Below are 23,005 nucleotides of genomic sequence, written 5' to 3' on the forward strand. Positions count from 1 at the left end.
CCATTTACCTGCAAATTTCTTAACTTCATTTTTCTCAGCAACTGAATTAATAGTCCATTGTGTAAATGTACCACATTCTTGGTATCTAACAGTTGATGGACATCTGAGCTATGTTTCTGGGTGTTATCAATAGAGTGACAATGACCGTGAACAATCAGGTGTCTCTGTAGTAGGATGAAGAGTCTTTGGGATATATGTCCAAGATAGCTGCATCCTGAGGTAGATCTATTCCCAGCTTTCTGGGAAACACTGATTTCCATAATGGGGGGTGCACGTTTGCACTCCCAGCCATGAATAACCTGTGTACCATTCCCCACCTCCTCTCTAGCATGCTCTAACAGTTATTTATTTATTTAGATTTTTATTTTTATCTTATGTGGATTTGGTGTTTTACCTGCATGTATGTCTTAGTAAAGGTGTCAGATCACCTGGGATTGGAGACACAGACGGTTGTGAGTTGCCGTGTGGGTGCTGGGAACCAAACCTGGGTCCTCTGGAGAAGCAGCCAGTGCTCTCAACCACTGTGCCATCCATCCAGCTCCCGTCACTTGTTTGACTGAGTTTAGCCCTTCTGAGTGGGCTGTGGTGCTAACTCAAAGTACTTTTAATTTGCATCTCCCTGATGGCTAAGGATATTGAACAAAACGTTTCTCAGTCATCAGTGTTTCATCTCTTGAAAACTCTGCTCAATTCTGTACCTCGTTTTAAAAACTGGCTGACTTACTTTCTTGACGTTCAGGTTTTATTAGATATTAACCTTCTATCTGATATACAGTTGGTAAAGATATTTCCCCATTCTATATCCCTCTGCTTCAGCTGAACGCTGCTATCCTTTGCCATACAAAAGCTTTAGTGTTTTGCGAGGTTCCATTTATTAATCTCTGTTCTTAGTTCCTCTGCCAATGGTGTCCAGTACGGAATACCCTTTTCCCTGCCAGTTTTCCATTTTCTCTTCTATCAGATCCAGGGTATCAGGTCTTCTGTTGAAGTCTTGGTCCATTTGGAGTAGGGTTTCGGGCAGTATGGTGGGGACAGATCTATTTGCATTCTTCTTCATGCGTCCATGCTGTTTGGCCAGCTCCATGCTGAAAATACTTTTTTTTTTTTGCGTCATTGTTAAAATCCATGTATATATTAAATATGTTCCTTCAGTTTCAATTTTGCAGAATAATTTGAGGAGTTTTGATGTTGGTTCTTCTTTCAAAGTCTGGTAGAATTGTGCATTGAATTCATCTGATCCTGATTTTTTTATTTTATTCTATTCTATTCTATCCATCCAACCATCCATCTATTTTTGGCTTGCAGACATTTAGTACCTGCTTCTATTTCACTGGGGATTACAGATCTGTTTAAATTGTTTATTTAATCTTGATTTAATTTCTGTGGATCTTATAGATGAAGAAATTGAACCGTTTATTTTAGGAGTTCTAGTTTGTTGAAATACAGATTTTTAGAGTATGTCACGCCTCTGTGAATTTGTATCTGTTGCAATATCTTTCATCCATAGTTTTATTCGCCGTATCTTCTCTTTTTACCTTTTAATTAATTTAGCTAAGTGTTTAGCCTTATTAATTTTCTTCCATCCAATTACTAACCAGGCTCAACCCAGCTTTGATTCCCAGACCAGACATGGGTTTTTTTTTTTTTTCAAAGTTTAACTCTGTGTTTCACTGATTTTTTTTGGTATCGTTTGTTTGTATTTCATTGTTTTCAGCCCTCGGTTCAATTATTTCTTGCCTTCTCCTCTTGAGTGTGATTTCTTCTTGTTCTTAAGCTCTCAAGTGTGCTGCTAAGTTACTAGTGTGAGATCTCCCCCGTGTTTCTATGTAGGCACTCAGTGCTATGAACTCGCCCCTTACAACTGCCTTCATTATGACCTATAACTTTGGGTATGCTGTGTATTCATTTCCATTCAATTCTAATATGGTTTCAGTTCCCTTCTTGATTTATACTTCAACCAAATTTTCATTTAGTGGTAAGACATCGTTTTCCTGTTTCTGCTGTTGATACCCGGTTTTAGTCGTGATCGCCAGCTAGGATGCAGGGTGCTGTTCTAATTTCCATCTATCTGTGGAGACTTAACTTTGTGCCTGAGTATTTGGTCAAAATTCTATGAGCTTCTGAGAAGAAAATTTCCCTTTTGAGTTTGGGTGGAATGTTCTGAAGCTGTCTGCTCGGTCCACGTGACTTTTGGCTAATGCCAGCATTCCCTGCTCATGTTTGTCTCTGGATGGCCTGCTCTTTGAGGAGAGTGGGATATTGCAGTTGCCCACTATTGGTGTATGAGGGTCAATATGTGATTTCTGCTTTAGTAGTGTTTCTCTTATGAACTTGGGTGTCCTTTGTGATGAGTGTGTAAATGTTTAAAATAGCAACATTCCTTGGTGGAATTTCCCTTTGATGAGTATGTCGTGTCCTTCGCTATTCTGATTAGTTTTTGGCCTGAAGCCTATTTTTATTATATATTAAAATGGCTATACCTGCTTACTTCTCAGATCCATGGCTCAGAAATGCCTTTTCTATCCTTCTTACCTGAGGTCTATCCTCATGGTGTGTTTCTTGGATGCAACACAATATGACCCTGTTTCTTTTTTTTCCCCTCCCCCTCCCCTTCTCTATGGGTGTTCTCCTCCCCATCCTCCCCCCATTATCACCCTCCCCCCAACAATCACGGTCACTGGGGGTTCAGTCTTAGCAGGACCCAGGGCTTCCCCTTCCACTGGTGCTCTTACTAGGATATGCATTGCTACCTATGAGGTCAGAGTCCAGGGTCAGTCCATGTATAGTCTTTAGTTAGTGGCTTAGTCCCTGGAAGCTCTGGTTGCTTGGCATTGTTGTTCATATGAGGTCTCGAGCCCCTTCAAGCTCTTCCAGTTCTTTCTCTGATTCCTTCAACGGGGGTCCCGATCTCAGTTCAGTGGTTTGCTGCTGGCATTCGCCTCTGTATTTGCTGTATTCTGGCTGTGTCTCTCAGGAGAGATCTACATCGGCTCCTGTCAGCCTGTACTTCTTCGCTTCATCCATCTTGTCTAATTGGGTGGCTGTATATGACCCTGTTTCTTAATCTACTCTGTTAGTCTTTTTATTGATATTTATCCCTGAGCAATGTTGATTGATTCCTGTTACTTTGTGGTTACGATGTGGAGACAGCCCCTGTGACTTATTGTTTTGGGATTATTAATTCACTGTGTCTTCTTGGTTGCAGTTAACCTCTTAAGACTCAATTTTCTTCTAGTGTCCTCTGTAGAGCTGGATTGGTAGATAGAAATTACTTAAATTTGGTTTTATCATGGAACAGTTTTTCTTTTTTTCTTCATTTTGAAAGTTTTGCTGGGCATACGCATTGTTCTGGGCTGGCACCTGTGGCCTCTGAGAGTTTGCAGAACATCTGTCCAGGTTCTTCTGGTTTTCAGAGTCTCGTTTGAGGAGTCAGATGTCATTCTGACGGGACTGCCTTTGTATGCTCCTGGGTCTTTTCCCTTGCCGCTTATACCATCCTTTCTCAGTTGTGTATACCTAGTGTTTTAATTATTATGAGCCAAAGGGAGTTCCTTTTCTGGTCTCGATTATTTGGTGTTCTGTATTCTTCTTGTACCTTGTCAGGCACATCCTTCTTAGGTTGGGAGAATTTTTCTTTTATTATTTTGTTTAAAAATATTTCCAGAGCCTTTGACTCTGGTTCCTTCTCCCTCCTCTATCCCTGTTGTTCATAGGTTTGGTCTTTTCATAGTGTCTCAGATTTCATAGATATTTTGTGCTTTTTTTTTTTTTTTTAACATTTTCTTTGACTGGACTTTCCATTTGTTTTTTTCTTCAGTCCAATCTTCATCCCCTTCCCAGTCCCTCCACCCCCCCAGCTTTGCATTTCTTCTGCCTTGTGTTCAACAACTGAGATTCTCTCTCCCATGCTTGTAATCTGTTGGTGATGTTTACCACTGAGGTTTCTGTTTGAAATGCTAAATTTTTCATTTCCAGTTTCTTCAGTTTGGGTTTTCTTTCACGGTGTCATCATCACGTTGTCATTCTCTCACTGAACTATTTGTGTTTCCACAGACTTCAACAAGGCGTTGATTTATACTTTCTTTAAGGTCCTTGAACATATATATTCCTAAGTGCTGTTTTAAGTGCTCTAGCTCCATTGCATTTCCCAGGGCTGCTCTAACAGTTACTGGATTTTGATGGAGGCACATTCTCTTGGTTATTCGTGTTCATGATTTTGTGTTGGAGTCTGTGCTCGGAGTTAGGGTGTCTGCGGTGATTCTAGGTGTTGATATCTGGTCCTGTCTTTGTTGCGTGGGTGCTCTGTTCCCTGGCTGCTGTTGATCCTAGGCAAGTGGTGGCTGTGGGTTCACTGGTACGGAGTGCTTTTGCAGGTTGGTAGCCAGCAGAAAGGAATGGAGATGGGCTTAGAACAGTCTGAGAGGAGCTGTGAGAAAAAGCTACGGGGATCTGGTCCCCACCAAGAGACAGTCTGAGGGGTTGGGATGTGGTGGGAGGAGGGGCTCCTGCAAGCAGATGGCAGTAGGGCAACGAAGGAGAGACAGGGATGAAAAGGTGAGGAGAATCCCGGGTCTGTACAAGAGGTGGAGTCCACAGTGAATGGGATCCTGTGAGCAGGCTACCTCAGGATGAGGCGTACCTCTGCAGAGAGTATAACAAGAGTATAGGAAGGATACTGAGAACGGCTTCCTAGAGCTTCAACCCAATGTGGCCACTGGAAAGAGTGGTTGGTACAAAGGACAGAGATGAATGGGAACCAAAGACTGAGAGCGTCCTTAACTCAGCCACAGAGTATTCAAAATAACTGGTGCTGGCATAAGGGTGCCCATCAGCCATCAGACGTCAAGGCAGTCGGGTTCACAGAAAGTTGACCAGTAGCTGCCAACCAGGACTAAATCCCCACTTTCACCCTTTCTCATTTACATGACATCACCCCCAGTCAAGGTTTCTAGCAGTCTTCAACACTTGTCTGGCACCTTGAAAATTGTCGTTTCTCTTCCTCCAAAGACATTAGGCTGCTCTAAGCCGTCACTCCGGCCCCTATTTAAATATTTTAAAAATAGTCTCTCTTTTTTAGATTTATTTATTTTATTTTATGTTTTTAGTATTTTACTCCTATGTATGTCTGCACACAGTGTACATGCCTGGTACCTGAGGAGCTCGGAAGAGCATGTCAGACGTCCCGGAATTATGGAGACACCAACTATTGTGAGCCACCATGTGGATTCCAGGAATTGAACCTGGGTTCTCTGCAAAAACAACAAGGCCTCTTACCCACTGAGCCTTCTCTCCACCCTCTATTTAAATACCTTTGTTTGATAATCCTTCACTTTTCTATTACAAAAAATAGCCATGCTTTCATCTAATTCTGTTCAGCTCCCACTTTGGGGACAGTTTAGCAATGAATATTGTGTGTGGGACAGCAGGAGAAAGTTGCCTTCAGCAACTGAGCTTTTCAGCCTTCTGTTGGTGCAGCTGGGCTGTTTTACGATGTATCATAAGGACTCTGGTGGTAACCCCATAGAGAAGAGCAGAGAAGTCAGTGCTAGCAGCAAACCACTTAACTGAGAACAGGACCCCCTTTGGGGGAATTAGAGGAAGGATTGAAAGAGCTGAAGGGGCTCGAGACCCCATATGAACAACAATGCCAACCAACCAGAGCTTCCAGGGACTAAGCCACTACCCAAAGACTATACATGGACTGACCCTGGGTTCCAAATTCATAGGTAGCAATGAATAGCCTTGTTGGGCACTAGTGGAAGGGGAAGCCCTGGGTCCTGCCAAGGTTGGACACCCAGTGCAGGGGAATGAATATCAGAGGGGGGCGGTAAGAGGGGTGGATGGGGGGGAACATCCGTATGGGGTAGGGGTAGGGGATGGGGGCTTATGGACAGGAAACTTGGAAAGGGAATAACATTTGAAATGTAAATTAAGAAATATATCTAATAAAAATTATATATATACATATATATGTATATATGTATATATATATATACAGGCAAAAGACCAATAAGAAAAAATAAAGTTCTAACAAAGCAAAAAAAAAAAAAAAGCACTTCCTGAGACAGTGGATGGAGCCCACACCTGCCTGTAGCTCCAGTGCTGGGGAAGGGGGCAGGGGGAGTAGGGAGCTGCTGGAGAGATGGCTCCAGTATTGAGAATCTGTAAAAGACTAGAGTTCAGCTCCCAGCACTCACGTTAGTTCACAACTGCTAGAAACTCCAGCTCCAGAGCAGCTAGCCCCTGGCCTCAATGTCACCTGCTCACATGAACATACCCACACACAGATACACGGCATACACACGATGATGGTGATGATAATGAGGGGGAGGAGGAGGGGGAGGGGGAGGGGAGGAGGGGGAGGGGCAGGAGGGGGAGGAGGGAAAAGGGAGAGGGGGAGAGGGAGGAGGGGGAGGGGGACGGGCAAGAGGAGGAGGATGGGGAGACCAGTGTGGTAGTCTACCTCTTTAAACCTGGCACTTGGGAGGCAGAAACAGATGGGTCTCTGTATATTGTAGGTTAATCTGATCCACACAATGAGTTCCAGACCGGCTGAGTACTACATAGTGAGCCTCATCTCAAAATGAATGAATGAATGAGTGAATGAATGAATGAATGAATAAGCAATTGACTGAATAATGAAGTGAAGAGTAACACAGAAAGATACTTGACGTCCTCGTGTGGCCTCTGCATGTGCACTCGTGAGATTGCCTCCTCCACGATTAAATATTTTAAAGCTCAGTAAAAGCACCCCAATTATTTTATTAGTTACATGTTTAGAGACAGGGTTTTTTACAAATAGCCCAGGCTGCCTCAAACTTGTGATCTTCCTGCCTGTTTCTGCAGAGCTGGGGATCACACGCACACATCACCATGCCCATTTATGGCCCTAACTCTCACATAAATGCAACTTTGAAATAAGGATACTCTTCCTTTAAGTTACTTTTCAATGTTGGGGACAGGGCAACCAAGGCCTTGCACCTGTCAGGTAAGTGTGTTCTACACTAGGGACAACCCCAGCCTCTCCTCATCTTTTTACCCTCTTTTCTTGATTCACGAATACAGAGGCAGATCTCAGCACTAGAAACCGAAAGCATAGATTTCAAGTTCTGGCTTAAGCCCTCATGAGTTAGAGGAAATGTGAGGGTTCTAGGCAAGCCTGGGTTGCTCAGTGAGATCCTGTGTCAAACAAAATAAATGAAGCAAGTCCTGGATCTCATATCTGCCGTCTGGAGAACTGTGCAGCATCTGCACCTCAGGTTTCACTTCTGAAATGGGGATAGACCAGTGCTTCTCAATTCTGGCTGCACAGCTGTTGTGTAAGAAGATCACACACACACACACACACACACACACACACACACACACACTCACACACACATACACACACATACACTCACACACACATACACACATACACACACACACACACACACACACACACACACACACACACACACACAATCTACTCACCCCAGATCTGCCCATAGCAGATCCTGTGGATGCCACCAAAGTCCAACTTGGATTTACTGGGATTATAGGAATGTGGCTGAGGGGTTACTCACAGGAGCAGAAAGGACTCAATGGCAGCTGCATCATTATAGCCCAGGTGTGACAGCTCACAAAAGCTGGGCAGCATGAGGCCTGTAGGCAGCTCAGCAGGTTGGGGAGTGTCCTTTCCATGTGGACTAGTTAGTCTAAGCCTCTTCCAAGCAGCTTGGTTGGTCTTTGTTTTTTTTTCAGGCACTTCTCCTGGTCTCTACTTCACTCCTGTGGCTGGACTTGTCTTAGTTTTCTTCCTGGCTTGACTTGGTTTGTCAACAGCTAGCTCTTAAACTCTTGGGAAGGGAGGGGTCTGATGAATCAAGTCAGTTTCGGAACTTCCTGAAGTTGATTTGAATTGTTTCCTTCCTTTCTTAATGAGCTTAGGGACAGAATGAAATGTTTCAATTGTGAGGAAACTGATATGCAATAGAGAACTATTTGTAAGTTTTGAGCTGGCCTAGAGTGGGTGTGAGTAGTCCTGGTGATTATAACATGTGGCCAGAGAATTACTGTACTCAGTGCCCTCTGATGTCCTGATAACTATGTCTCTCTGGATGCCAGAGTAGCAATGGGCATTGCTCTGTAACAAGGCCAGCTCCCCTTCTCATCTTCAAGATCTAACTGAGCCTTCCTGTTTGCTGCCTGTAGTTTCCATGCACGTGTGGAATGCTTCATTCAAGAACCATGACGCTGGATGGAAGCTACAGTGAATCTGAGGCCAACAGCCTGGCTGGCTACCCAAGAAGCCACATTCTTCCAGAAGAAGAAAGGCAAGACAAAATAGTGGTTCATTTGGCCCTCAACAGTGAATTGACTTCATCCAGAAAGAAAGGCCTTCTCAAAGGCCAAATGGGACTCTATATCTTCCAGAACACCCATGCCATTGACAAATACTCCAGGTTGATATTTCCTGCCTTCTACATAGTTTTCAACCTAATTTATTGGTCAGTGTTTTCCTAGGGATTCTAAGGCTGGATCTGGGAAAGGGCATGACCATCCGTTGGTGGATACATGGACCTAATGACCACACTTCCTACACCAGGCCAAGCAGCTGCTCCTGGCTTGGAGGAGCCCAGGGACCTCCAGCTGCCCTCACCCCATCTTCATGGCTCTTTTCCTAGTTCACACTATTCCAGATCACACTTTTGACTTCTCTGAACAGAGAGCTATCTTCTGCTGTGTGTGAACTTGTTCACAAGAATCCACCACCCCACCCCACCCCTTATCCCCCACCCCCGGTCCCACACCACTTAATAAAAGACTCAAATGCCTCCCAGATGTTCTGAGATGCTCAGTATGGGAAGAAAGAAAATACAGGGCATTCCGGGTAAGAAACTAGATGCAAAAATCTGTGAATTTATCCAGTTGGATTAATTAAGTGGCAAGGAAAAACTCTCAGAACGGAGACAGGAAATGATTTGGCCTAAACAAAACTGGCAGCTGAGATGATTTTATAAATGCTAGAGGAAGTTATTCATTTCCCTGTTCATTCAATCATTCATTAAACACTGAGTTCCCACCCGGTGCCTGGAAATGAACATAGTCTTTCCCTTCATTGAGCTTCCCTAAGCTGTGCTCATTTTACATACACAATATATTTCTGCTACCCTCCAAAAAAACCCAACTTCTCTGCCTCAGTCATCCAAAGACCGTTTCCCTTTCCGGGTGCTTTTGCTCTAGGTCTGTCTAAAAAACAAAAACAACAACAACAACAACAAAAACAAAAACAAAAACATTTCCAGGCTCCCGTGAGGCTCTCCTGGAGTCAGCCCAGTGTTTCTCTCCTGAGACATCCTTATGGTATGAACTGAGTGCCGAGGAGAATAGGATTTGAGTATTGGATAAAAGCACAGTGTGTTCCCGGAGAGAAGGGGCTGCAGTAGATGCTTCCCTCACTTCCTGCTTCAGGCTCCTCCCCTTCCACCTCAGCCGATTCATTATTCTTGTGCCAAAGTCCAGAGGCTGTACCTACTCCACCCAGAAGGCTCCTACACTCTAGAGTGTGCAAGTGTCTCTTTCTCGATCGAAGCTGAGACAGAATGAAGGTAATCTGACCTATTTAGATGACACTCAATAGTTTTGGGTCGTATAAATAGGCTATGATTTCAAGAAGAAATTCTTCCTTCAAGTCAAAGTTTCTGGAGTCAGAGGCTGAGGGGCAGGAGGGAATGTCCCCCTGCATCCATGCTCACTGAAGGACACCACTCTGCCCACTCTCACACTGTCCTCACTAGCTTCCTGTGAGGGACCGGGTATATAGCCAAGAGTAGAACAGCGATCCACAAAGGAGGGCGAAGCTTGCTTCAGACTTAGTAAGCTCTGGCTTGTAGTCTGCGGCACAGCAAGAGGCTCCCGGGAAGGATTTGGTTCCGAGGCCCAGGTAGGTGCACAGGAATACCAGAACCTCCATGAGTAGGAAACCAGGGAGGGACCTGCTGCAGCTGCCTGATCCTCTCGCTCCGCTAGCGTGATTGGCTCTTGAATCGATATACCAGGATCACCCCCCCACCCCATCTTCCGTACTTCCTTAATCTCCTATCAACTGGCTCCGGTTATTTGTTTCAACAGTCCCTTGCCCGTGCTAAAGATCTGTCATCTTTAGCCACCAGCCTTGACCTCAGCTGTAGCTTCTAGCCCACTGGTTCAGAGGCTCCGCGGTAGATGGGACTCAGCCAGGTGTGTCCAGTTTCCGCTGTGACCTGTCTTACCCTGAGTGAGCAAACTCAGTAAGCTTCTAAGGCTATTCTGAGATTTAAGAATTCTCTAGAATAATGGGTCTCGATCTTCCTAAAGATGCGACCCCTTAACACGGTTCTTTATTTTGTGGCAACCCTGCAACTCTAAGCTCATTTTCGTTCTTTATTTCATAAATGTAATTTTGCTACTGTTATGAATTGTAATGAAAATATGTAACATCCAGGATTTCTGATTTGTGACCCTTGTGAAAAGGTTATTTGACCTCTCAAGGGGTCAGGACCCACAGGTTGAGAACCTCTGCTCTAGACGGACTTACAGAACTCAGAAGAGCCATTATTTTCGTGGTTGTTTATTATTATAATGTTAAACTAGACTCACCAAAGAAAAGAGGCGCATAGGAGAGGGTCCGGGAGAGACAGATGCAGGACTCTGAATTGCTGACTCCCATTGGACCTATAAAGATTGTGCTTGCTTTCCCCAGCAAGGGCATGTGCAACACCAATCAAGGTGTACAAAGGCTTTATGGAAGCTTGGCATGGTTGATGGTCCACATGACTGATCTTAGTCTCCAGCCTTTCTGGAAGCTGAGCAGGTACCTGACTGCTTCTAGAGGGTGGGAAGTCCCAGAAAAAGGGCCTCATCCAATCTTGTCTTCTAACTCTGTTTCCTGTATTAGTTACTTTTGTGCTGATGTGACAAAGTTCTTGACAGAAGGAATTTAAAGGTGGATGAATTTATTTTAGATCTTGGTTGTAGTCTGCTGTAGTGGGGAAGAGGTCAGATTGGCAGGAATGTGTGGCTGAGACTCCTATAAGTGGACCAGATAGCAGAGAACCATAAGCAGATATAACCTTTAAAACCAACCAACATGTAGCCAGGCCACATGTCCCAAAGAGTCCATGGTTCCTAAAATAGTGCTACCCTTTGAGACAGAGCATTCAGACACATAAGCCTTCGGGAGACATTTATATTCAAACCACAGAAGCCTTTCAAAGCCCTGCTTTTGGATATAATTATCACTGAGTTTCTAACACATGAATCTTTGAGGGCCACATTTAAATCGTGTGTTAGAGCCATAGTAAGTCTTCAACATGTGCTGTGAATTTTGAAGAAGGAAAGAAAAAGGTAAGACTGGGTCTCAAGGAGAAAGATGTCCCTCAGACGCTCTTCACAGATGGGCATTTGGATAGGAAACATGGGGCCAATTACATGCTAGGTCTCTGCCAGGAGAAGCAAGAATTAAGTTTGTGGGAAGAAAAGATGAGAATTTGAGTGACCTCAAACAGCTAGAGCAGACTTGGTTTACTGCCAGAGAGGCCGCATCATGAATCCCGGCCACACAATGGTCAGGTCAAAGGACCCAGTTACTCAATGACCGGAATTAAAGAGAATGCAAATTACAAGCCCTAGGTTGGTTTTTTTTTTTTTTTTTTTTTGCCTAGAACAGGGAAGAGGAAGAGAGATTTGTTGGGGTAGAATGGGGAAGTTGGGTGTTCTCCTTAGACAAGTTGTTTTTGAGACTGCATGGTCTGTTGGGCCTTTTATAACCAGAGGGCGTCTGGGGTTAGGGTCAGCTGCCTTTCTCTTACAATCCCCAAACAGTTGCTTCCTGGAACTTTTGAGTTCAGTGTAGGGCCTTGGCTTCTGTTTGAGGTAGTGGTCTGTTCATGTGCTCTCTGATATGATAGCCATGTGCCACCCACATATTTAAATTTTAATTAAAGTTAAATAAAATTGATATTCGGTTCTCAGTGGCACTGGCCATAGTTTAGCACTGACTTCAATAGCCACCAATACCTGAGGCTTTCTTACTGGATGGAGGGATCCTCAGAGCAGTGGTTCCCAACCTTCCTAATGCTGCAACCCTTTAATACAGTTCCTCATGTTGCGGTGACCCCCGTACCCCCATCATAAGGTTATTTTTGTGGCTACTTTCTGTCTGTAATTTTGCTAATGTTATGACTCATAATGTCAATGGTTTTGGAGATAGAGGTTTTCCAAAGGGGTTGTGACCCGCAGTTTGAGAACTGCTGTCATAGATGAAGGGATTAGCCTGTGTGAACAGATGGGAGGAGAAAGGAAGCTTGGAAACGCAGAGTAAAGGACACATGGGCAGGTCATTCCTTTCAGTGATCCCAGACTGTGGGAAGGACGGGTGAGAGCCCAGCTGTTCCATGGTAAGGCTCGTGGTAGGTCTCTACCACACCAGTGCCAGAGGGACAGCTCCCCTTCCCTGGACCTGCCTGGCCAAGGTCACTGGGTTTTCCAGTTTTGTAGTTCAGCGAAGAACTGCGTATTAGAATGGCTAGCTGTGTGGGATAGGGCTTCTGGGTTTGTCTAAAGCCTCGAATCTTAGTTACAATCCTTAGGTATACAGTACTGCTCTGTTATGAATCCTCACTGACTACGTTGCCCTCATGAACTGTGGCTTGCTAAGCTGCCTCTTCACAGAACGAAGGATGTTCTCACTAGTAACTGGGATGAATCCTACAACGTTTAGAATCCTAAGTGATCCCACTGTGCAGCACAGCCACGCGATTGCAACACTTTTGTCTTTCACAGGCCCATTGTGATCTCAGGGTCTGCTTCCGCTTGAGAAAAATGAAAGGAGGCCAAGTGGAGACAGGAGTGGAAGTGGCCAGTGCTGGGGAAATACTGAGGAGACTGGAATGAACCCGTGTTATGGGGCATTTGAATGGTGCTTTATTTCCCAGAATCTAAGATATATCAGATACGATAGGTACTCTGATTTTGGGTACCACTAAGAAAGAAAACAAATGCTGCTAATTGCATGTGGCAGGCCAGTGATTAATATTAAATTGTAAAAAAATATTCCTACTAGAAAAATAAAAAGAAATAGATGCTATTCAAAACTAGGTGTGGTTTACAGATACCAAGGGGTTCTGTACTGCCTATCAAGTGTTCCTGCTGGAAGTGGGTTGGGGGTAAGTCAGTAGGAAACATCTCAGTCACTGAGGAGTGTATACTACAGAGAATGTGGCTGAAAGGAGGGAAATAATACCACAGGACTTGAGATGTACTTTTTGCAGGTTTTTTTTGGGGGGGGGCAGTCTGAAACCTGGGATTGAACCAAGTGGTAATTTTTGAGCAATGGGTAGTGTCTTAGTTAGGGTTTTACTGCTGGGAACAGACACCATGACCAGGGCAATCCTCAGGACAACATTTAATTGAGGCTGACATACAGGTTCAGAGGTTCAGTCCATTATCATCAAGGCAGGAACATGGCAGCATCCAGGCAGGCATGGTGCAGGAGGAGCTGAGAGTTCTACATCTTCATCAAAAGGCTGCTAGGAGAATCCTGGCCTCCAGGCAGCTAGCAGGAGGGCTTAGAGCCCACACCCAAAGTGATACACCTACTCCAACAAGGCCACACCTACTCCAACAGAGTCACACCTAATAGTGCCACTCCTTGGGCCGAGCGTCGTATGCAAACCTTCACAGATAGGAACTGTTTTGCTTCAGTCTGGGTGTAAGAAAGAAAGTACAAGTGTGTTCAGGGGATGGTAAATAAATGCCATTTATAATGTACAGAAGAGATTAGATTTGAAAATCAAGTGTGGACCGAGAAGGGTTCTAAGTAAGGAATAAATAGTTTGGGTAATTGATTTGCCAATGGCATATATGTTTGTATAATCCCAGTTAGGTGCCAGGGGCATAAATCGTGCAAATTAAACACCAAAGGGCTCATAGAACAAAAGCTGACCATCATGGGGACTTACAGAGTTGAGGTGGGACTCCCTATGTCTCTCCAGAGTCATTTCTCAGTACCTGTCTCTGCTCTCACTTCAGATGGGCTTTCCTTCCCTGTTAGATGTGGCGGTCATGAGGAGAGAGGGAGGTAGCCATGAATGTCTCATGAACACAGCCTTCTAGTTCCACAGTTCTGGTAGGAACGTTCCCTCTACTCAGACTAAACCCAAGGAATTCTACTTATCTGGTCTGGGCCGTGTCTGTGGAAGATGGTCAGAGATTGTGTTAGTTTACGTGTGGAAAGCTAGAACCCTCCAGAACTGCTTTTCATTGGCTTTTTCTTTCTGTAAACATTTGTAGAAGGAAGACCAGGAATTTAAAAACTGTTTGAGGAAACCATTGAAGAAAAACAATGACCATAATAGCAGAGAAAGTTCAGCTGTGTGTAAAACAAGATCCACAAGGACTGGGAAAGAGAAAGAAAAAAGGGTTCTGCATGGAGGATGGGTGGGGGAGTGTGGCAGGAAAATGTCAAATAAAAAGCGCTTAGTGCTGGTCTGGGAGGCAGATAAGAATTCAGACTACTAGACTAAGAGAGGCCATGAAGCGGGAAGAAGAGAAGAGGTAGTGTGTGAAGTAGCAGGACCTGTTACTGGATTGTCAACCAACAAAAGACTATGGTTGAACCTGGGAAGAGAGCTCTGAAGGGAGCAGAGACAGACAAGTTGGAGCAAGGAACATAAACACTGAGAAGGGCTGAATGACCAGAGGGCAAGGTGTAGGCTGGAGACCAGGTGCAAGTATTCATCCCATCCTCGGTTAAGAAGAAAAACCTTAGCTTAATTCGAAACCAAAATGCTGCTTACCGAAGGGCTGTGGCTGATTGCTTAGAGAATTTTAAAAAAATGACATAGTGGCATACTTGTCCCGAATGAACGTTGTCTTCTCAATGGTGGATCCCCTAACCTGTAAAAATAGAATATAAATAAATAAGCATAAACAGCGCTGGGATTGGAGGGGCAGTGGTATAGGAACAGAGCCTATGACGGGGTCGTCAGGTCCACGCCTCAGACCTTAGGAGTATTTGTGCCCTCCTCTGCCCCCCACGTTGGGTGGACACAGCCGTGGCTCTCATAGATGATACAAAGGCTGACATTCGAGCGGCTTCTATAGAGGGTACTTGAATGTCTGTCCTCAACACTGTCCTATGTGCTCTTCCCTTATGTCCCTTGAGCTGTTCTCAGCCCTGAGGGAATGTGATGGATTACCTGGGGGAACTGCTTAGAAAACATTAATGAGCCATGAGTGGTGGAGACTGAGGTAGGAAGATCTGAGTTGAAAAGTCAGCGTGGGCTAATGTCAATACCATACCTGTCTTCTTAAAGAACTGGGCTGGAGAGAAGGTTCAGTGGTTATGAATATTTAAGAATACCCGGCTGTTCTTTCAGAGGACCCTGGCTAATTCCCAGCATCCAAATTTCGAAGCTCACCGCCATCTGTAACTCTAGTGCACATAAACTCATACACATGCACACACATAGACAAACACACTCACACAGATGCACACAGATACACAGACACAGACACACGTGGGCACGCACTGAGACATACCCACATGGATACACACACAGAGGCACACACAAATGCACACAGATACACACACATGAGCACACACATAGAGGCACGCATGCACGCACGCGCGCACACACACACACACACACACGCATACACACACACACACACACACACACAAATAATAAATCTTTTAGAAGTTAACATCTGACCTTTGACTCCCAAGTTCCTAAATCTTCTGTGGCCTGTGATCTCTCCCCACTTCCTCTCTCTAGGCTGGTACTAAAGTCAGAAATACATTTCTCTAGGAGAATACTGTCTGGATGTGGAGGCTTTTCTCTGGACATGGTCTGAGGCCACACTCCCTGGGACTCCGGGAGACAAGAGGTGGAAGTCAGGGATGAGTAAAATGTGTGGCTACGAGGCCACTGACCAAGCCATGACCAAGGCCAGCCCACACTTGTTGTTCCTCAGCAACTTATCTGCCCTGCTCTTGGGCAAACCCACCAGCCCAAATGAGAGCAACCCCTCAACCACCAACCATGGCTATCACAGGGACCTGATCCTCCAAGAGCCGGTGGTGAAGTATGGTTGTGTGGTGAGCTGTGGAAGCAGATAGCAACAGCAGCCCCCAGCTCCGGTCAGTTCCACTTGGCAGCTTCCTGCTGGCTTTATTGCTGCTGTTGTTCGTTTTGTCATTGCTGTTCTTTCGATTTTGCTTTGGTAATTGTTTGTTGGGGGACGTTTGCGTTTTCTTTTTCTTACGTTTATTTATTTATTATATGTAAGTACACTGTAGCTGTCTTCAGACACACCAGAAGAGGGCATCAGATCTCATTACAGATGGTTGCAAACAACCATGTGGTTGCTGAGATTTGGACTCAGGACCTCTGGAAAAGCAGTCAGTGTTCTTAACCACTGAGCCATCTCTCCAGCCCCCATTTTCTTCTTTAAATACCCCTTGGATTTATCTAGAAGCCTTTGGCTTCCTGGTGGTGTGGGTTCAAAGGATGGGAGAGACAGGCAGGGCCTGCCACCCACAGGGCTGACTGTTTCAGGCCCAGCGTTCTCCAGTGTTTTCTGCAGCCATTTCTCTGCTTCCCCCTTTTCCCACTCCCTTGTGTCATGCCTCACAAGGAAGCAGGCATCCATGGGTACTGTCCCGCTACCATGGCATTTGAGAGGCTGCAGAGTGGAGCTCTAAGTGCAGGCAGGGCACTTGGTGGTGGTAAGAGGTGTGGAGTGGGCAGGGGGAGGGTAAAACTATACAGGGCAGAAGGGGAACACATGCTAAAGGAAGTTCCCCCAGGGCAAGGAGTTGCTTGTGTTTCTAACTGCTTCGTTTTAGGGTCCAGGACAGTGCTTAGCACATGAAAGATGCTCACTGCACTCATGAAAGACAAGACTGACCAACTCCTCTCTATCAGAGCCCTCTAGGCCCTAGGCCCTATGCCAGCTACTTACATCACATCATTTCCTGTTGGCGATTGAGATATTTTAGTCTTATTGCATGTAGAGGCAGGAGTCTAGAGAGTAAAAGTATGCACCTTGTGGGCTCCCGGGAGAGAGTGTTAGCCCACATTCTAGAAACTCTCGGCTTGCTTCCCAGAACTGCATAAACTGGACACGGTGGCATTCAGGCAGGGAGGATCAGACCTTCAGGGCTACAGAGTAAGTTTGAAGATAGCCAGGCTACACGAAACCCTGTCTCAAAAGTAAAAGAAATTAAGAGGAAGAAAAGAAGGAAGGGACTTTGCGAGCTGTGTGATTTTGAGCCATTTAATTTCCATGTATTTTCATCTCATGTAAAAACAATTTTTAAAGGTGGTGGTTCTTACTTATTGGGGTAGATACGAGAAGCAAATGGGTGGTGGGAGCTCTCTTGGTAGAAAAGCCTTTGTGTGGAGTTGCTAAGACCTAAGGTCAACCCCAGCATAGGAAAAATAGAAACTAAAAGCAAATAAACTCAAATACCCAGCTCAGTGCCTGCCCCAGAGAAAATGTAAGTAGAAGAGAGGAGAGGAGCTGGAGGAAATGAGTCAGCTGAAGCTATAACCAGTCATGCGACAGCCGCTAGCTAAGGTGGTGCTGAAGTGATAGCATAAGAAAATCTTATCAGCGCATAACATAGATGGCCGATAGTCATGAGACTGTCTTTAACAAGACGGCGCTGAAGCTATGGCCACTCATGTGACTGCCCTTAGGTAAGATGGCAGCTCTACCTGTGGAGGAAAGTCACATGTTAGTTACACCTTAGAATGGGACAGGAGGTCTCTGCCTGTTACGGTAGGCTGCCCCTGTCACCGTGGAGGATCTGAGTAAGCACGGGGATTTATGACTGCCCGATGGAACACACAACTGGCAGCGGCGGCTTGGCAGAGTAGGGTACGGGCAGCGGTGGAGAGCAGTGAATCGGGGAGGGTGTGAGCACCTGTAGCTGTGCTCAGGACAGCCTGCTTCCTGCAACTCTGCAGCAATCATGTGCACCGTGGGGTCAGGTCGGGCAGGGAGAGAGTGAGGGGGAGAGCGGAAATCGGAGGGTGGAAGAATAGGTGGTTTGGAGCAAATGAGGGGAAAAGTCTACACAACAATCTTTCCATTATTTGGATGGCTGGTGGGAGGGTTTTTTTGTTTTTTGTTTTGTTTTTAAAGCACCGTTAGGTAGCTTTAGAGTTATTAGTGGGGATTGGAGTCAGATTTAGCCTGTGAATTCCGCAGCCTTTAAGTAGTGGTGAAGATATTACCTTTGAGCGAGCCTGGAGGTATCCCAGAGGGGAGCCTAGAGGTATGGATGAATGCCAGATACCCATTGGATGAGAGTAGAGGCTGTTACTATTATCGCTTTCAGCGTCCTGAGGACAAATTAATAGCTAATAACAAGCAGCCAGGATTAGACTTGCCAGGTCATCATGCAGTAACCTAGTGGCTGAGCTGTGGGCCCAATGCCTTCGAGCTGTAGGACCAGAGCCCGAGGAAGAACGGTTTGCCTAGGCCTAGGATTTTCCAGCAGTGTGAGAGAAACTGAGAGGGAAACTGTCTGTGAAACTATCTCAAGGAGAGAGAGAGAGAGAGAGAGAGAGAGAGAGAGAGAGAGAGAGAGAGAGAGAGAGAGAGAGAGAGCGCTTTTATAGCAATGTATTCTTCCATCATAGATAGACATTTGATTTCTTTTGACTTTTGGCTATTATACATGTTGCAATGAACATCCATGCAGAAGTTTTTATAGAGACTTTTAAACAATTCTTCTGGGTATAATATTTTAAGAGTAGAATATTTAAAAAAATTTTTTTTATTAATTTTTGTTTATGAGTAGAGTGTAGCTGTTTTGAGATGCACCAGAAGAGGGCACCAGATCCCATTACAGATGGTTGTGAGCCACCATGTTGTTGCTGGGAATTGAACTCAGTACCTCTGGAAGAGCAGTCAGTGCTCTTAACCGCTGAGCTATCTCTCCAGCCCCAAGAGTAGAATATTTTAAGAGTAGAATTGCTGTTATAGGGTAACTCTGTGTTTAACCCCTAGAGGAACTATTTTCCAAAGTGCAGGCATCCTTTAATATTCCTTACAGCAATATGGGAGGCCTTTTAACATTCCCAGATCCTCACCAACACTTTATATTGTCTTCTCTTTTTTTAGGCCGCTCTCCACAGCAGGGATGAAGTGTTCTCTTTGTGGCCTGGTTTCACATTTTCCTGTTGACAGTGGTGCTGAGTTTTCTGTGTCTTATGGGTGCCTCTTGTATTTTCTTTGGCAAATGTTCATTCAAATCGCTTGCCCACTTTAAAATTTGGCTGCCTCTTCATCACCGAGTTTCAGGAATTGTTTATATAGTCTAGATACAAATCCATATCAGATTTATGCTTTGCAAATAGTTTCTCCAGACAACTGATTCTCTAACTGTCTTATGATGACTGCTGAAACCCAATAGTTGTCATTTTGATGAAGCCCACTTAATCTGTCTTTGTTTGGTTAATTGTGCTTATGAGGCCATATTTAAGGCAGGCATGTACTTATCTAAGAAAGTGACAGGTGTGTGTGTGTGTGTGTGTGTGTGTGTGTGTGTGTGTGTGTGTTGGGGGAGGGCATTGCTGCATACATAATGGCCCACAGTGAAACCACCAGATGAGAGACAAGAATGAAACTCAGTTCATGGTGACTTAGACGGCACTGGTTCAAACTATTGGAGTCTAACCCCAGATAGTTTATTTTAACCACATTCAAGTACAGCACAATTTTGGGAAAAAAAGGTTTTCCGATGGCAATTAACTCAGTCCCATGTGTACCACATGCTTAAAACATGTTTACTTCGAAGCCCTTTACAAAGTACGTGCACCTTCTTCCATAAGGATGAGTTCTGTTAACTTAGAAGCAATGCTGAAGACAGGGACTAAGGAGAATGACTGAGGTAAACCAGTGCCTGTGGGAGTCAGGAGTGGCCAGTCCCTAAGATGACACAGAAGTCACTTAGGCTGTTGCTGTAAAGTACAAATGGCTTCCCTTGTAAGGATGAGTTTAACGGACTGAAAAGCCATGTTTAAGATATAGGTGTAAAAGCCTGGGATAAACAAACAAAATTCCAGGGGATTCTGGTGATATCTGGCCTACAGATAGGTCACCAGGTCGCAAACTACACCCCCTCCCAGCATTCTGGGTGGAAGACGGGTAAACATCTCTTTCCTTAAAGAGACAAGCCTGCGTCCTCAACTTTTTCTGGCTCCCTGGTGCTTATCTCTGTGTGTAATGACCTCTTACTCTTCACAAGATAGGCACAGCCCGAGCCTTGCACGGGATAGATACCGGGTTGAGGGCAGAGAATGTAAAAGAATCGGTTAGCACAAAGCACAAGACAATACCTCCCCCAACAATGTTTTACAGTTGCTAAATACCGATTGCAATCAATTAAAGGAAACAGGCATGGTTTGAGGTACAGTTAGAAGGTGAGAACAAAACTGTTTCTCCGAGTTACAGCAGAGTCCACCCTCATACAACGAAACAGTGTCCAGAGAGTCTTACCAACCTGAGAGCAGCATGTAAGTGCTAGGAGGTGTGCGGTGGTTCTCCCTCCAGCAGCTGCAGCACAGCTGGCTCAGGACTTCCGGCTGCCGTGACGAAGTGCACAGGTTTGGTGGCTTCATGGCATGCACATCTCTAGTCTGAAGGCTGGGAATCTGCATTCGGCAGGGCTGGTAGGTCCTGTGCTAGGACAGTGACCAGGCTGCAGCCTCAGCTGACTGATCTCTGGTCTCTCTTTGAAACAGAGGAAAGAGCAGCATAGGTCGGTCCTGGAAGGGGAATCAGATGCACAAGCCATTCCCTTTAGAAAATGTGGTCACCGATGTAGGATGATGTCACAGGTGAGGCAGGCACAAGATAGAAGGAGGCCTGTCATTGGATGAGAAGGAAGGATGGGCGGGAGAAAAGTGTGAAGGAAGAGGAGGGGACTGGAGCAGAGAGAGGGAGAGACAGGAGGGGGAGAGAGAGGGAAGCCATGGCAGGATGATGAAGGCTGATATAAAGCTCTCGCTCTGTGTATTTACAGGTTGTTATCAATGTTCCTAAGGGATGGATGGTGCCGGGCTTTGCATGTTTAAGTGGGCAATTATCTTGGGGCACCGCGATGCAGGACCTATCGGGATAAAAGACAACTATTTTTTTTATCTTTATATTTTTACAACAACACACCGAGGTGACCTTGAGACCACAAGCAGGTTTTGAGGTGGGAAAGAGAACATTTGACAGGAAGTGGTGCGTGTACGTAAGAGGCCAACAGGACCGCAGCTTTAAAGGGAAGGGGGGACCTTTATTAGGAGAGCAAGTCAGCATCCTCTTCTGACCTCTACGTTCACCGCTCAGGGGGAAGCAGAGCATAAAGTGAAAATAAATATTTATTTATTTACTTATTTAAAATGATGTAAGTATAGAGACGGCTACCATGAAAAGCTAGGGTGGCGGTAGAGAGGCCAGGCAGAGCATTTTCCAAGAAAATGCCCAGAGCCATCCCAAGAACGAAGGCATCTCAGACTGTTAGAAGCCTTCAGGGGGCGGTGGCATTTTGACAGATCAGGTGTTTCTCGTGGGGATGGCATCTTGACTGTGGTCCGGGCGCACAGCTTTGCATATCGAGCCTCTCACACCTGTTCTGAGGCCAGGAAGTGAAACCGCTAAGTAAATGCTTCGAACTATCATCGTTCAGAACGAGCCCAGCGACTGTTTCGGGGCACAAGGGAAGAGGGCTCTTTGTATTTGGTCCTCAGACAAGTCACATAAATGTTCATCACACATCTCTTCCGCACAGCGGTCCCACAGACATGGCCCCAGGCATTGGGAGTCACAACGAACACATCAAGTTCCATCATCAAGAAGCTGGAGACTTTGGTGAAGTTATGCTTGACCCCAGGGAGCCTGTGGTGAACTTTAAAGGCAGACTTTTAAGTTCACCACAGCTGATCAAGGGTGTTTTATATGATTTTACCAAGATACCAGCAGAGGGAGACAAGGCTGAACTTTCCCAAAGGAAGTCCATTTTAACTTAGAAGCCTGTTTTTAGAAGAGCCAGCTCACCCTCTTTCCTTCCCTTCACCCTCCCCTCCCTATCCTGTGACCGTAGCCACCATTTTAGCTCCTTGTGGTAGAGAGAGCCTCTGGCTCGCAGCCATTACAGATTTAGCTCAACTTTCAAAAACAGATTGTGACTTAGTGACCATAAGGCCCAAGAGGTTTTGGGAAGAGTGGCCAGGGAATGTTACACATTCAGCTCAGAGGGAAGGCCTTGCGCCTGATATGGGGTCCTCACTGACAGCTTCTGGTTTACCCTGAGTGCTGCCATCCTAATTAGGACAGAATTGGTTTTGCAAGTGTGCTACTCCAGGTCCAGGAGAGACTGTGTCTAGTCCAGGGCAATCAGAGCACATTTATCCTCTGGAAAAGCTAATCAGCTAGGACAAGGAAGGGGTCATCTTCCATACACTGAAAGGAGTCTTTTCTACCAGAGACGAATGAGCAAATTTGTTGCTGTTGGCATCTATATTGCAACCATAAACAAGATGGCCAAAAGAAGAAGGTGGCATAAAGATGGAAGGAAGAAACCCAGATATTTCTTGCACCAGGGATCCTGAAATCAAACCATCTGATGTCCTAGAATTTCTGTTTTATGAAAAAATTCATTTTAATAATTTAAAAAAATTGTTCTTTCATATATTACATCCCAACTGCAGTTTCCACTCCTCTCTCCCCTCCCAGTTTTCCCCATTCTCATCCACCCACTCCTCCTCCATTTCCCTTTAGAAAAGGTCAGGCCTCCCAGGGATAGCAAGCAAACATGGAAAGACAACCGGAGATAAGACTGGGCACCATCCCTCAGGAAGGCTGGATGAGGCAACCCAGGAGGAAGAAAGGGTCCCCAAAGCAGACAGAATTCCATTTCCACTTGTCTTAGTCAGGGTTTCTATTTCTGCACAAACACCATGACCAAGAAGCAAGT

General features: G+C 45.3%; 1 protein-coding gene and 1 long non-coding RNA gene across 11 annotated transcripts in view; one reads left to right on the plus strand and one right to left on the minus strand.

The window, feature by feature from the left end:
- Gabrr2 (gamma-aminobutyric acid type A receptor subunit rho 2) overlaps window positions 1-8,816 on the plus strand; it is a 43,692-nt gene extending 34,876 nt beyond the window's left edge. For 6 of the 8 annotated variants that reach the window (XM_039109380.2, XM_039109382.2, XM_039109385.2 and 3 more), the window contains one exon: window positions 8,194-8,816. In XM_039109380.2, the coding sequence (XP_038965308.1) occupies window positions 8,194-8,505 (312 nt within the window). In that variant the 3' untranslated portion in view covers window positions 8,506-8,816. Of the gene's footprint in view, window positions 1-5,135; window positions 5,824-8,193 lie in introns of those variants that run through there. The other 2 variants (XM_039109381.2, NM_017292.2) reach the window with 2 other exon arrangements.
- Window positions 8,817-13,411: 4,595 nt separating this feature from the next.
- On the minus strand, window positions 13,412-21,282 carry LOC102555980 (uncharacterized). Of its 3 annotated transcripts, XR_005504697.2 has the most exons (4): window positions 20,543-21,282; window positions 19,131-19,357; window positions 14,820-14,919; window positions 13,412-13,726 (listed from the first exon to the last, which is right to left on the minus strand). It is a non-coding gene; the product is annotated as an uncharacterized LOC102555980 (long non-coding RNA). The 3 variants fall into 3 exon arrangements; XR_005504698.2 differs by lacking the exon at window positions 19,131-19,357 and having other exon boundaries at window positions 13,412-14,213; window positions 20,543-21,274; XR_592466.3 differs by lacking the exon at window positions 19,131-19,357 and having other exon boundaries at window positions 20,543-20,877.
- Window positions 21,283-23,005: the final 1,723 nt, after the last annotated feature.

This window comes from Rattus norvegicus, chromosome 5, assembly GCF_036323735.1.
Source record: "Rattus norvegicus strain BN/NHsdMcwi chromosome 5, GRCr8, whole genome shotgun sequence".
Lineage (NCBI taxonomy): Eukaryota > Metazoa > Chordata > Mammalia > Rodentia > Muridae > Rattus > Rattus norvegicus.